At 33.3% G+C, this 12,275-nt stretch overlaps 1 protein-coding gene across 1 annotated transcript; it reads left to right on the top strand.

Annotated features, from left to right (window-relative positions):
* The first annotated feature begins 543 nt into the window (after positions 1-543).
* Positions 544-5,123, top strand: LOC114276578 (Leucine-rich repeat protein kinase family protein). The gene is made up of 2 exons (XM_028218357.2): positions 544-2,817; positions 3,340-5,123. Exons 1-2 carry the CDS (start codon positions 1,328-1,330, stop codon positions 4,784-4,786), a joined length of 2,937 nt encoding a protein of 978 aa, XP_028074158.1. The 5' UTR covers positions 544-1,327; the 3' UTR covers positions 4,787-5,123.
* Positions 5,124-12,275: the final 7,152 nt, after the last annotated feature.

Genomic DNA, 12,275 nt, shown 5'->3' with positions numbered 1-12,275 from the left:
ATCCGTATTTAAATGGATTGGTTCGGATTGGTTCCATGATTTAAACGGATTGGATTGGTTCTAATTTTTCAGGAACTGTAGATAACAGATTGGTTTTGATTTTACCCCAATCCAGTACAATCCAGACCATGCTTACCCCTAAATTTCCCAATTAATTACACATGTGTTGCAAGTATAATATTTTGTCAAAAAAATATTAATCTCGTTAATGATTTGAAATAAAATTAATTAATATCAACAATTTAAGAAAATAACTCTTTAAATTTAAAAAAAAAAAATGACACAACGGAAATTTTGGCCGACGCCAACTGTAAGATTGCCGCAATACTGGGATAATTAGACTATGGTGGGGACATTGCCACTCATTCATTCTCATGACATCCACGTCAAAAGCAATCACTGACAATGACTACGTGTTTGACACGTCGGATACTAATCAGACGAACAGATCACGCCACGTGTCCAAATTTAATAAACGGCTCACAACTCTCCCCTTTCATTTTCTTTTCTTTTCTTTTCTTTTGCCGTTAATATAAAGTCATCGCATTTCATTACTCCTCCTGTCACACACTGATGAGAGGGAAAGCTTTAGAGAGAGAAACTTCCTGACGGACTGACGGCGGCCGGAATCTTCATCTCCGCCGGTGGCTCTGCTTTAGCTCTCTCGCCGGCGCCGGATATTTGCTCAAGTTCTTTCTTTCCGGTGATATTTCCGGCGATATCTCAAATGCTTAGCTCGCATTTTGTGGTTTTTTAAATCAAACTCTTTGTTTTCGTTTTTTCTCCGCAATTCCTTCAACTCTTTAGAGCTCGAATCGGTTGTTTTCAAAGCAATTTCTAGGGTTTTTCAATGCTTTTTTTTTTTTTTTACCTTCCGAAGATTCGCATTTGTTTGAGCTCGACGTTTTTTGATTTCTAGGGTTATTCTCAATTGCTAATGTGGTTGTTTTGTTGTGTTTCGTTGTAATCTTCTCTGATTTCTCTTCACATTTTTTCTCTACTTGTTTGGTTTCGCAAATTCTCGCCGTTACAGACTAGTTGATATATACAAATATCTGTATATATTTAGACGGTTCTGTACTTGTTTGAAGTTTTTTTTGAGTGCTAAAGTTCAAAATCAAGTCATTTCAGCTCTGTTTTGGAAGTTGTTTGGTTTCTCTTCTTTTGTTTCAGCTGTATTTTCGCATTGATTTCTTTCTTGAATTGAGTTTTTCTGCAAAACCAAACAATGTCTTCACTTTCTTGACAAGCACCACCATAACTTCTCTCTCTCTCTCTCTGGTTCTTTATATGCATTATGGACAGTTTGCATTTACTTGAGAACTAAATGCTATTTATTTCCATCTGGGGATTAGAAATGAAGAAGTTGTTGAGTCTATTCATTTTGCTTCTCTTTGTTCCTATTTCTGTGAGATCTTTGAACCCATCTCTAAATGATGATGTTCTGGGCTTGATAGTCTTCAAAGCTGACATCCAAGATCCCAATGGACAATTGGTTTCTTGGAATGAAGATGATGACAGCCCTTGTAATTGGGTTGGTGTGAAATGCAATCCTAGATCTAACAGGGTCTCTGAGCTTGTCCTTGATGGGTTTGCTCTCTCTGGAAGGATAGGCAAAGGCCTACTCCAATTGCAATTTCTCCGGAAGTTGTCTTTGGCGAAAAACAATATTTCTGGAAGCCTAAGTCCTAATCTCACCCAACTTGTGAACCTTCGGATTATTGATTTGAGCGAGAACAATCTTTCTGGCTCAATACCCGGTGATTTCTTCCAGCAATGTGGGTCTTTAAGATCAATTTCTTTGGCTAATAACAAGTTTTCAGGCCAAATTCCAGACAGTTTAAGCTCGTGCTCGACACTTGCTGCAATTAACTTCTCATCCAATCAGTTTTCGGGTCCATTACCGTCTGGGATCTGGTCTTTGCAAGGGCTTAGATCACTTGATCTGTCAAACAATTTGCTGGACAAAGAGATTCCAAAGGGGATTGAATCAATGAATAACTTGAGGGGAATTAACTTGGGGAAGAATAAGTTTACAGGGGTGGTTCCAGATGGAATTGGCAGTTGTTTGCTTTTGAGGTCAATTGATTTTAGCAAGAATTCTCTATCCGGGAATCTTCCAAACACAATGCAGAAACTTACCTTGTGTAATGATCTAAATTTACACAAAAACTCGTTTGCTGGTGAGGTTCCTGAGTGGATTGGGGAAATGGGAAGCCTTGAGACACTGGATCTTTCAGATAATAGATTTTCTGGTCAGGTTCCAACTTCAATTGGCAATCTTCAGTCTTTGAAAATGCTGAAAATTTCCATGAATGCTTTAACCGGGACCTTGCCAGAATCTATGATCAACTGCAAAAACCTTCTGGTCATAGATTTCAGTCAGAATTCATTGACGGGTAGTCTTCCTGATTGGATATTTAAGTTGGGTATACAGGAAGTTTTGCTTTCAGGAAATAAGATAAGTGGGAGTATGGATAGTCTTTTTTCTTCATCAGCTGAGAATTCGCGTAAAAAACTTCTAGTCTTGGATTTATCCCGCAATGCATTGTTGGGAAAAATTCCATCTGCTGTCGGGGATTTTAGCAGCTTGGAGGTCATGGACTTGTCTAGGAACTCACTCGTTGGTGGCATTCCGGCAAGTATTGGAGAACTAAAGACATTGAATGTTCTGGATTTGAGTGAGAATCAGTTAAGTGGAAACATTCCTATGGAAATCGGGGGAGCTGTATCTCTAAAGGAAGTGAGACTAGAGAAGAATTCTTTGGCGGGGACAATTCCAACTTCCATTGAAAAATGTTCTTCACTAATGTCGTTGTAAGATCTCTTGCTCTGTTTCATGCTTTAATTTTTTTGCCTTTTATTTTGGGTCAGTGATCTGTGGACAAGCACTATTGTTGCAGTTTCTCAAACAGTTTGAAATAACTCTAGTCATTAGATAAGCCATATTCATCAATGAAAACCACATTTGGTTAGGTTTGTCACTTAGCTTCACTACCCTTCATTTTCTTTTGGCCATAGCATATTATGTTTGTTGATTTCGGTAGAAGTATTTGTCCATAATTATCTAGACCATATACAGAGAAGCGAGAATATTTTTACTGCATTAAGTCTCTGATAGGCCAAAAATACATCACTAGATAATTTCAATATCGTTGTTAAATTCTGCTGTGCTTCATTGGTATTGAACTGTATTAATATCTTAGAATTGTGCAAAAGATTATTAAAAAAACTTATAAATGATCTAAAATGCTTGATATAAATGTTGGCGTACTGTTAAATGAGAACTTCTCACGATTCTTACATTTTTTCTTTTGGTGTTTTACATAAATTTTGCAGGATTCTTTCTAGAAACTGCCTTACTGGCCCAATACCGACAGCTGTAGGAAACCTTGCTAACCTTCAAATCGTAGACTTGTCTGTTAACAGACTCACCGGAACCCTACCAAAGCAATTGGCAAATCTTTCCCGCCTTGTCTCCTTCAACATTTCCCACAACCAGCTACAAGGCGAACTACCTGCTGGAGGTTTTTTCAACACCATAGCCCCCTCTTCCGTCTCAGGCAATCCATCACTTTGTGGCGCTGCAGTCAATAAAACTTGCCATACTGTCCTTCCCAAACCAATTGTCCTTAATCCCAATTCTTCCGATTCCACACCTGGCTCAATACCCCCAAACCTTGCCCACAAGAAAATCATTCTCAGCATTTCTGCCCTCATTGCAATTGGTGCAGCTGCCGTGATTGTCATTGGTGTAATTGCTATCACTGTCCTTAACCTTCGTGTCCGATCTTCCACATCTCCGTCAGCTGCCACCCTTGCATTATCTGGTGGTGATGATTTCAGCCGTTCACCCACTACAGATGCCAACTCTGGCAAGCTTGTCATGTTTTCAGGGGATCCTGACTTCAGCACCGGAGCACATGCTTTGCTCAACAAGGATTGTGAGCTTGGGCGTGGTGGATTTGGAGCGGTCTACAAGACCATGCTTCAAGATGGGCGACCCGTTGCAATCAAGAAGCTTACCGTCTCGAGTCTTGTCAAATCCCAGGAAGATTTTGAAAGAGAAGTTAAGAAATTGGGAAAAATCCGACACCCTAATCTCGTGGAACTCGAAGGCTATTACTGGACCCCATCATTGCAGCTCCTCATATATGAATTTGTCTCCGGTGGAACTTTGTATAAGCATGTTCATGAGGGTTTAGGTGGAAACTTCCTCTCATGGAATGATAGATTCAATATAATTCTCGGCACAGCTAAAAGCTTGGCTCACTTGCACCAGATGAACATAATCCACTACAATCTAAAATCAAGCAATATTCTGATTGACAGCTCAGGTGAACCTAAAGTGGCTGATTTTGGGCTGGCGAGGCTGTTGCCAATGTTGGATCGCTATGTTTTGAGCAGCAAGATTCAGAGTGCACTTGGCTATATGGCACCTGAATTTGCTTGCCGAACAGTGAAAATTACAGAGAAATGTGATGTCTATGGGTTTGGGGTTTTGGTTTTGGAGGTGGTAACTGGGAAAAGACCAGTTGAGTACATGGAGGATGATGTGGTGGTACTTTGTGATATGGTGAGAGGAGCGCTCGAAGAAGGAAGGGTGGAGGAATGTGTTGATGAGAGACTCAAGGGTAATTTCCCAGCTGATGAGGCGATTCCAGTGATGAAATTAGGGTTAATCTGCACATCTCAAGTGCCATCAAACCGGCCAGACATGGGAGAGGTGGTTAATATATTGGAGCTGATCCGATGCCCTTCTGAAGGCCATGAGGAGTTGGTATGAACTATGAATTTGACTAATCTTCTAGAATTTGAGAGAAGGGGGGGGGGGGGGGGGAAGAAGATGAAAAAAGAAGAAAAAAGGGAAAAAAAAGAATGAAGATGGCATATCCGGCGAAGAAGAATCCGGTTGGTTTATTTATTGAACCAGAGAAGTGAGCCTTGATGGCTGTAATTTTTTTGCTTTTGCTTTTGTTTTTGTTGTTTTGGTTCTTCTCTTGGTGGGTTTTTTTGCAGTATCTATTGTTGCTTCTTCCATGTTAAGCAGTTGGTTACCGGATTCCTTTTCACCGGGTTCCAATTTGGGAGCCCTTCTGGATATCATTACCCCAATTACTGAACTTGTTCATCTTCTTCCAGTTCTTGATATCATCTTGTTTAACTAATAGTTGATGCTAACTTCTGATATCTTAAACTAGTTTTAGACCTTTAAAATTCATGCTTTTTCTAGCTTGTCATGTGCTTGCCCAAATCCACTGTAGTTGTTCATGGTTGTGCCACTTAGGCTAAGTTTGACATAATTGAAAAAAGACAAAAAGTCAAAAAGTCACTATCCTATTTAAGTCACATCATCTTATTTAAGTCACATCACTTCTGTAACACATCACTTCAAACTCAATCCAAACCCAACTCATATTTCATAAAAAGTCAAAAAGTACACTTATATATATAGGAACTTGTTTGTATTGTGATTCTTTGCAGTTATTTTGTGCTGAATAATCTAGGAATACAAAAACTAGACACAAAATATATATATAGATAGACAATATATATATATATATATATTTTTTTTTGTGTCAAATCTTGTTAGTTCATTTGAATTTCTTGTACTTTTTTGTGTCCGACTGCTTTGGACAAAGGCTTTATCAGAAGAGTAATAGATAATGTTTAAAAAAAATCCAGCAAAATACAAACTGATTATAAAATTGAGCACATATCTCTCATATAAGGCAAGTTTTTTTATTCTGATTGATTTATGTTTCACCTACTTAATAAAAGGGCAAACCTGAGTCATACTGATTGATTTATGTTTCACCTACTTAATAAAAGGGCAAACCTGAGTCATACACACTAATAGAGAAAGCTTACCCAATTATCAAATTCAAGTGTACACAATGACAGCAATTGTTGAGAAACTGAAAATAAACTAAAATATGTTTTGTGAAGTCAAAAGTGACCTGATGGTGTGAGAGACCTCCAAGATTCTTAGCACCAGCTTTCAAGAAAATATAAATCTTAGTTGTTGAATACAATAATGGAAAGTGAGGACACAAACTGAAGGAAAACGAAAGAAAAGTAGGGTGGGGTATGGAAATGGGAAATAGAATAATGAGGAGTATGATTCTGTCGGAAAAAGAAGCATTTTATTTTCTTTTTTCTTTTTAATATTAGGTTTTATTAAGAAGTGTCTCTAAGGTACAAATAACTGATAACAAAAATTTAAAAGTATAATACATTTTTTTGATAAATTCAATATATTTTTATTAAAATCAATCTAGCTTTTAATATTTTTATATATTTTCAATACACTTTTACACGTTTTCTAACAGTGAACAATGCTTAAAAAATGCTCCTTAACATTCACCTTTAATGTTTTGACACTCCCGTCATATTTTTTTTTTATTTTTATTTTTTTGATGGGAACTCCCATGTCTTTTTTATTATTATTGTTATTGAACACCCATGTCTTTAGGTTGAAGTCTTTTAACTTCTTTAAATGCATATTTTGTTTCTTTCTCTGAAATACTGCCATCTTGTTCCTTCTTCCAATGAGAAACCCTAATTGCATTTATAGCCTCAAATTCCCATGGATTCTCCCTACTGTATTCTTCTATTCTATTGGCCCTATTTGTCGAAGTTTTTTTAAGTTAAAAGTTGATAATCATAAAGCGAAAATTAAAAGTATCTCTGTCTCAGTTTTCAAATAATCAGCTTTTTTCAGTTTTTTTAAGTTATTTTTACCTAATAAGCTATAAGTAGAAGTTGCACCAAACAATCTGACACAGACTCTCAAATCAAAATAAGCTATAATCACTCTTCAAAAGCTATAACAAACAGTCTCATTATATATGCAAAAAGGTACAGTTGGTGTTGATACTTTGTTGTCACAAAATTTTTATTTCTAGATTGTCTTTTTGTGATTAACAATTCAAGCATAGATCCTTTTGTAATTGTCAATTCAATTTATAACTGTTCCACTCACATGAAAATTTCGAGCATACCCACGTTGGTATGCACATCAGCTAGTAGACTATTAATGATCTTCTATTTCAAATTTCTTTATTACTCTATTTCAAAACATTTACCTATTGAATCATGAGAAAATTCTCAAATAAAAGAATCTCGAAATATAATTCAGCAGTTCTTGGTGTTTTGAACAAATAAGAGATTTGAAAATAGAAGATTTGGTACTATATACATACACTTGTATGTCTTTATTAACATATATATTTTTAACATTTCATTTTTCTTTTCTCAACAAATTTAAGTAAAAACTCTCATTTCTCTTGACACTTGGCTATAAAAATGTATTTATCATGATATGATAGCAACCTGATCCTGCTATAAGTGGAAATTTGAGAAAAATAAGTAGTATCATGTAACAATATGAATTGAATTCAAACATCATATTCATCCACCAAACTAACCCTAATTTCACAATATCTTTCATTTTAAGTAAGAGTTGAATTGTCATCCCCTAATGATAAACTTGTTGGCTCCTCCTCAATCCCATCTCCAAAAAACATAGAATTTATTATTGTTACTCTTTGAAAAACTACCCTAGTGTAGTAGAGACAAATGGTTAGTTGACATGGGTATATTTGTCATTGTAAAAGGAGTGTGGGGTCTATATAGCCCTATAGGTTGGTGCTGGCTTTCATTTTTATTGAAATTTTGGCACAACCAAGTCCATGTGCATTCTTAGAAAGAATGAGTTGTCCCTAATGCAGTGAGGTACAAGTTAAAAATAGTTGGTGTTGGACCCTATTGGAACTCACCTAATGGCATGCATTTTCATCTTCAACTAGCAACACATGGGTCCTCATTAAACTTACTTTTCTTTTAGATTTGGACCATCAAGTCCACTACATTAATGAAAGTGACACAAGGAGAGATTCCACTGCTTCTATTTCTTATTTTATTTATTTATTTTTTTGCCACATGGTAAAATATTACTATAGTAGGTTAATAAATTACTACAGTAGGTCAAAACTACTATATTAACTTGAATCTAAAATTTTACCTTACTGATAACTCAATTCATTGCAACTAAATACCCTTCAGAGTGTGGGTGGCTGCTCTGTGGGCACAACAATCACTGTTGTGCAGTGAAATTAGTCTATTTCGGGATCCATTTTGATAATTCGACCCGTTCACATTTTAAAATACATCAAGCAGAACATGCCTGCAAAAAATCAAGTTAATCGGATATCGTTTACCCATTCATCCACTCATATTTGTATCTACAAAAATAAATAATAATTGTGATTTAAAATATTAAAATGAATATAAATGTGAGTTGATGAATGGGTAAACGATATCCGATTAACTTAATTTTTTTGCAGACATGTTTTACTTGCATATTCTAAAATGTGAACGACTCGGATTATCGAAATGAGTCTCGAAATGGATTCATTTCACTGCACAATAGTGACTGTTGTGCGGATCAAAATGAGCCCCGAAATAGATTCATTTCACTGCACAACAGTAACTGTTGTGTGGAGGCACAGCAGCCGCCCCCCACCTCCATAGACCACTTGAGTTATAATCCTGTTTTCATTGCTTATGTTCTTGAGATCTTGATCATAGTTTCCCTTTTGTGTAGCTCTTCCAATTTAAAAATTGATAATCTAAATGAAGTTGAAAATATCTTTTTTTCCAAAGTAATTTGATGAAATATAGAATCCAACACATAAAATATGTTGCCATATGTATATATATTTTCATGCTCAGTTCTCTCTACATAATACCTTTTCCTCTCTAACTTCTTGATAATATTTTTTTTAAAAGATATTTAAGTCATTTTTACTTTATAAACTATAAGGTGCACCAAAAAGAGTTACACTAACCTTCCTCGAGGTTTGAAAAAAGTACATCAAGCTCCACAAATTTATCATAGTTACATTAGTTTCTTTTAAATTTTAATTCATATAATATTTAGCACCCTTTTCATCGTTAGTTCATTACTCATATGAATGAAAAAAAAAAAAATTTATTTCTTTTATACAAAAATAAATCTTTTATCTTTGTGTCTACACACCATCAACATTACATTAGTTCCTATTGTTTTAGACTTACTAAAAAAAATCAATGTAATTATACCAAATTTTTTATAAGTCTAAATATTTTTTTTTCTAAACCTCTATTGTGATGATCAATGTAATTTACCCAATAAAAAATAAATAAATCAAAAACACCCTTATAAACTAGCCAATATTTGCCTCCCCCATTAATAGATTCATTGGGAGCCCCAGAGAGACATGGGGGGACATAGCCCTAGTTAGTGAGTTATAGAAGGCCATCTTGGCCACATCTCTGACCCATCATGTACCTTGGCCATCCTCAAATGATGGGGTTGTTGTAGACACAATCACCAAAAAAAAATTTAAGTTTAATCCAATATCTAATCTAACACTTTAGAATTAATATAATTTTAATATAAGAAAAGAGTGTAGTAAGGGGCATAAAAGATATAAGGGTAAATTACATTTACCTCCCCTGAGATTTCTGACAAATACAGGGACTTCCCCTGTGATTTGAATAATTACAGTAACCTCCCCTGCTTTACCTGACAATATCAAGATTCCCCCCTGCTGTCAAAAATCAGTAAACGGTGTTACTTTTTCCTTAGAAAATTACCTTATTGCCCTTCCCTTGAAAATATTAAAAAATGTTTTTGGATTGGAGGATAGGTTTGGAGTGTTTGGAACAGTATTTTTGGATTTATTTTTTAAAAATATTAAAAAACGTTTTAAAAAATATATTTTTTATTTTAAATATATAATTTTTATTTAAATATTTTATTTTATTTTGTAAATATTTTAATATTTTAATTTTAATATTTTAAACTCAAAACACAATTTCACACTCAAATCGTAACCAAACACATAACTCAAAACTCAATTCAAAAATTATTTTCAAACCTCATAACCAAACACATAACTCGACACTCCATAATATTTTTAAAACTCTACATTCAAATCGTAATCAAACACATAACAAAAAAATAAAATATTTAAAAATATATTTATAAAATAAAATAAAATATTTAAAATAAAACTATATATTTAAAATAAAAATAAAAATTTTAAAATTTTTTAATATTTAAAAAATATATTTAAAATATCAAACAAAATGCAACACATAGATGTATGAAATATAATGCACATTAAAATAAATAAATAAATATTTAAAATATAAAATATTTACCCTAAAAAAATAAATTCAAGAAATTATTTCTAATTGAATTGTGATTCTATGAGTTTTGAAAAGATTTTTGAAAATTTCTAATTAGAATTGTGCATTTGGTTAACACTATGAGTTTTGAATTTTTTTTTGAAAATTTGTAATTGGAATTGTGATTCTAAAAGAGAACCAAACATGTTTCTAAAAAAAAAAAATATTCGGAACATGTTTTTATTACTCAAAACTCAATTCAAAAATTATTTTCAAAACTCATAACCAAACACAAACTTAAAACTCAATTCAAAACTTTTTTCAAAACTCAAAACTCTTTCCAAAACTCAAAACCAAACTTTTTCAAAAACTCTATTTTAAAAGAAAAAAAATTTGAAAAAAAGTTTATTTTATTTTTTAAAATTATTTTTAGAATCATGATTTGAGTGTGGAGTTGTATTTTGAGTTATGAGTTTTGAAAAAAAAAAATTTGTTTGCTTATAAATTTTGAAATTTTTTGAATTTATTTTTTTAGGATACATATTTATATTTTAAATATTTATTTATTTATTTTAATGTGCATTATATTTCATACATCTATGTGTTGTATTTTTTTTTAATATTTTAAATATATTTTTTAAATATTAAAAAATTTTAAAATTTTTATTTTTATTTTAAATATATAGTTTTTATTTTAAATATTTTATTTTATTTTATAAATATATTTTTAAGTATTTTATTTTTTTGTTATGCGTTTGGTTACTATTTGAATGTAGAGTTTTGAAAGTAGTGTGGAGTGCTGAGTTATGTGTTTGGTTATGAGGTTTGAAAATAATTTTTTAATTGAGTTTTGAGTTATGTGTTTGGTTACGATTTGAGTGTGAAATTGTGTTTTGAGTTTAAAATATTAAAATTAAAATATTAAAATATTTACAAAATAAAATAAAATATTTAAATAAAAATTATATATTTAAAATAAAAAATAATTTTTTTAAAACATTTTTTAATATTTTTAAAAAATAAATCTAAAAATACTGTTCAAACACTCTAAACTTATCCTCCAATCCAAAAACATTTTTTAATATTTTTAAAGGGAAGGGCAATAAAGTAATTTTCTAAGAAAAAAGTAACACCGTTTACTGATTTTTGACAGCAGGGGGGAATCTTGATATTGTCAGGTAAAGTAGGGGAGGTTACTGTAATTATTCAAACCACAAGGGAGGTCCCCGTATTTGTCAGAAACCTCAGGGGAGGTAAATGTAATTTACCCAAGATATAAAAATTGTATCAATATCATGCATTCTTTGGTTAAAAACAAAAATAAAGTAAATGAAAAGAATAAAAAGCAATCTTGAAACGAAGAGAAAGTATTTAGAGAGGAACAAAGATAGATGATTCTGCACTCAATTACCTTCTTTTTATAATGCCCTCTCTTTGCTTTGTCTACACACAAAAATGATTCTCTCTCTCTCTCTCTCTCCCAACTTTTGTGAACCACAACACAATACCAGTGGGAGTGGGGGTGGTTCTTGAGAGCATGTCATGTTGGGTTATGCTTTGTGGGGGCTTATGGATCTTTCTATTTCAAATCCTTGTCCTAAATACTATCATTATGTATTGTAAATTTTGAATTATACTTTCAATGTAAAAATCCCCTAGTGAGTGAAAAATAAGGAAAAACCTCACTTTTACCCCTTCTAATTGAGTGCTTCTAAATGCACCTAAAAAAAATTATTAAGTACCTCATTCCTTAAGATATTTCACCTTCAAATTTGAATTTGATTTTTTCTTTTGAAACACTTCAATTAATCTCAATCCACACACCCACCTCCACCGAGTGACATCCGTCGTTGCCTCTCATTTTCTCCCCAACAGCCTCCACCTCTTCCCATTCCCTCTCAAGTCCTCGCCCCTCCCTTTCCCTTCTTAATGCCCCTCACCCCTTCTATGTCGTCCACTATCCCTCCCTTACCTTCCTCGTCACCCCTTCACCTTCTCTCCCCACCCCTGCTACCGCCTCTTCTCAAATCCTAACTATCAACATTAGTGTGCACACACAGAGAGAAGAAGAAGAAATGAGATGAGTGGGTGTCGAC

Source organism: Camellia sinensis, chromosome 1, assembly GCF_055761805.1.
Source record: "Camellia sinensis isolate YWXY chromosome 1, ASM5576180v1, whole genome shotgun sequence".
Taxonomy (NCBI): Eukaryota; Viridiplantae; Streptophyta; class Magnoliopsida; order Ericales; family Theaceae; genus Camellia; species Camellia sinensis.
Note: the sequence above shows the minus strand (reverse complement) of the source record. Positions and strands in the feature narration are given on the sequence as shown.

Excerpts from the sequence above, each read along its gene's own strand:
- LOC114276578 (XM_028218357.2), top strand. The coding sequence starts at position 1,328 with ATGCTATTTATTTCCATCTGGGGATTAGAAATGAAGAAGTTGTTGAGT. Across the intron at positions 2,818-3,339 it reads TGTTCTTCACTAATGTCGTT|GATTCTTTCTAGAAACTGCC; the intron begins GTAAGATCTCTT and ends TAAATTTTGCAG.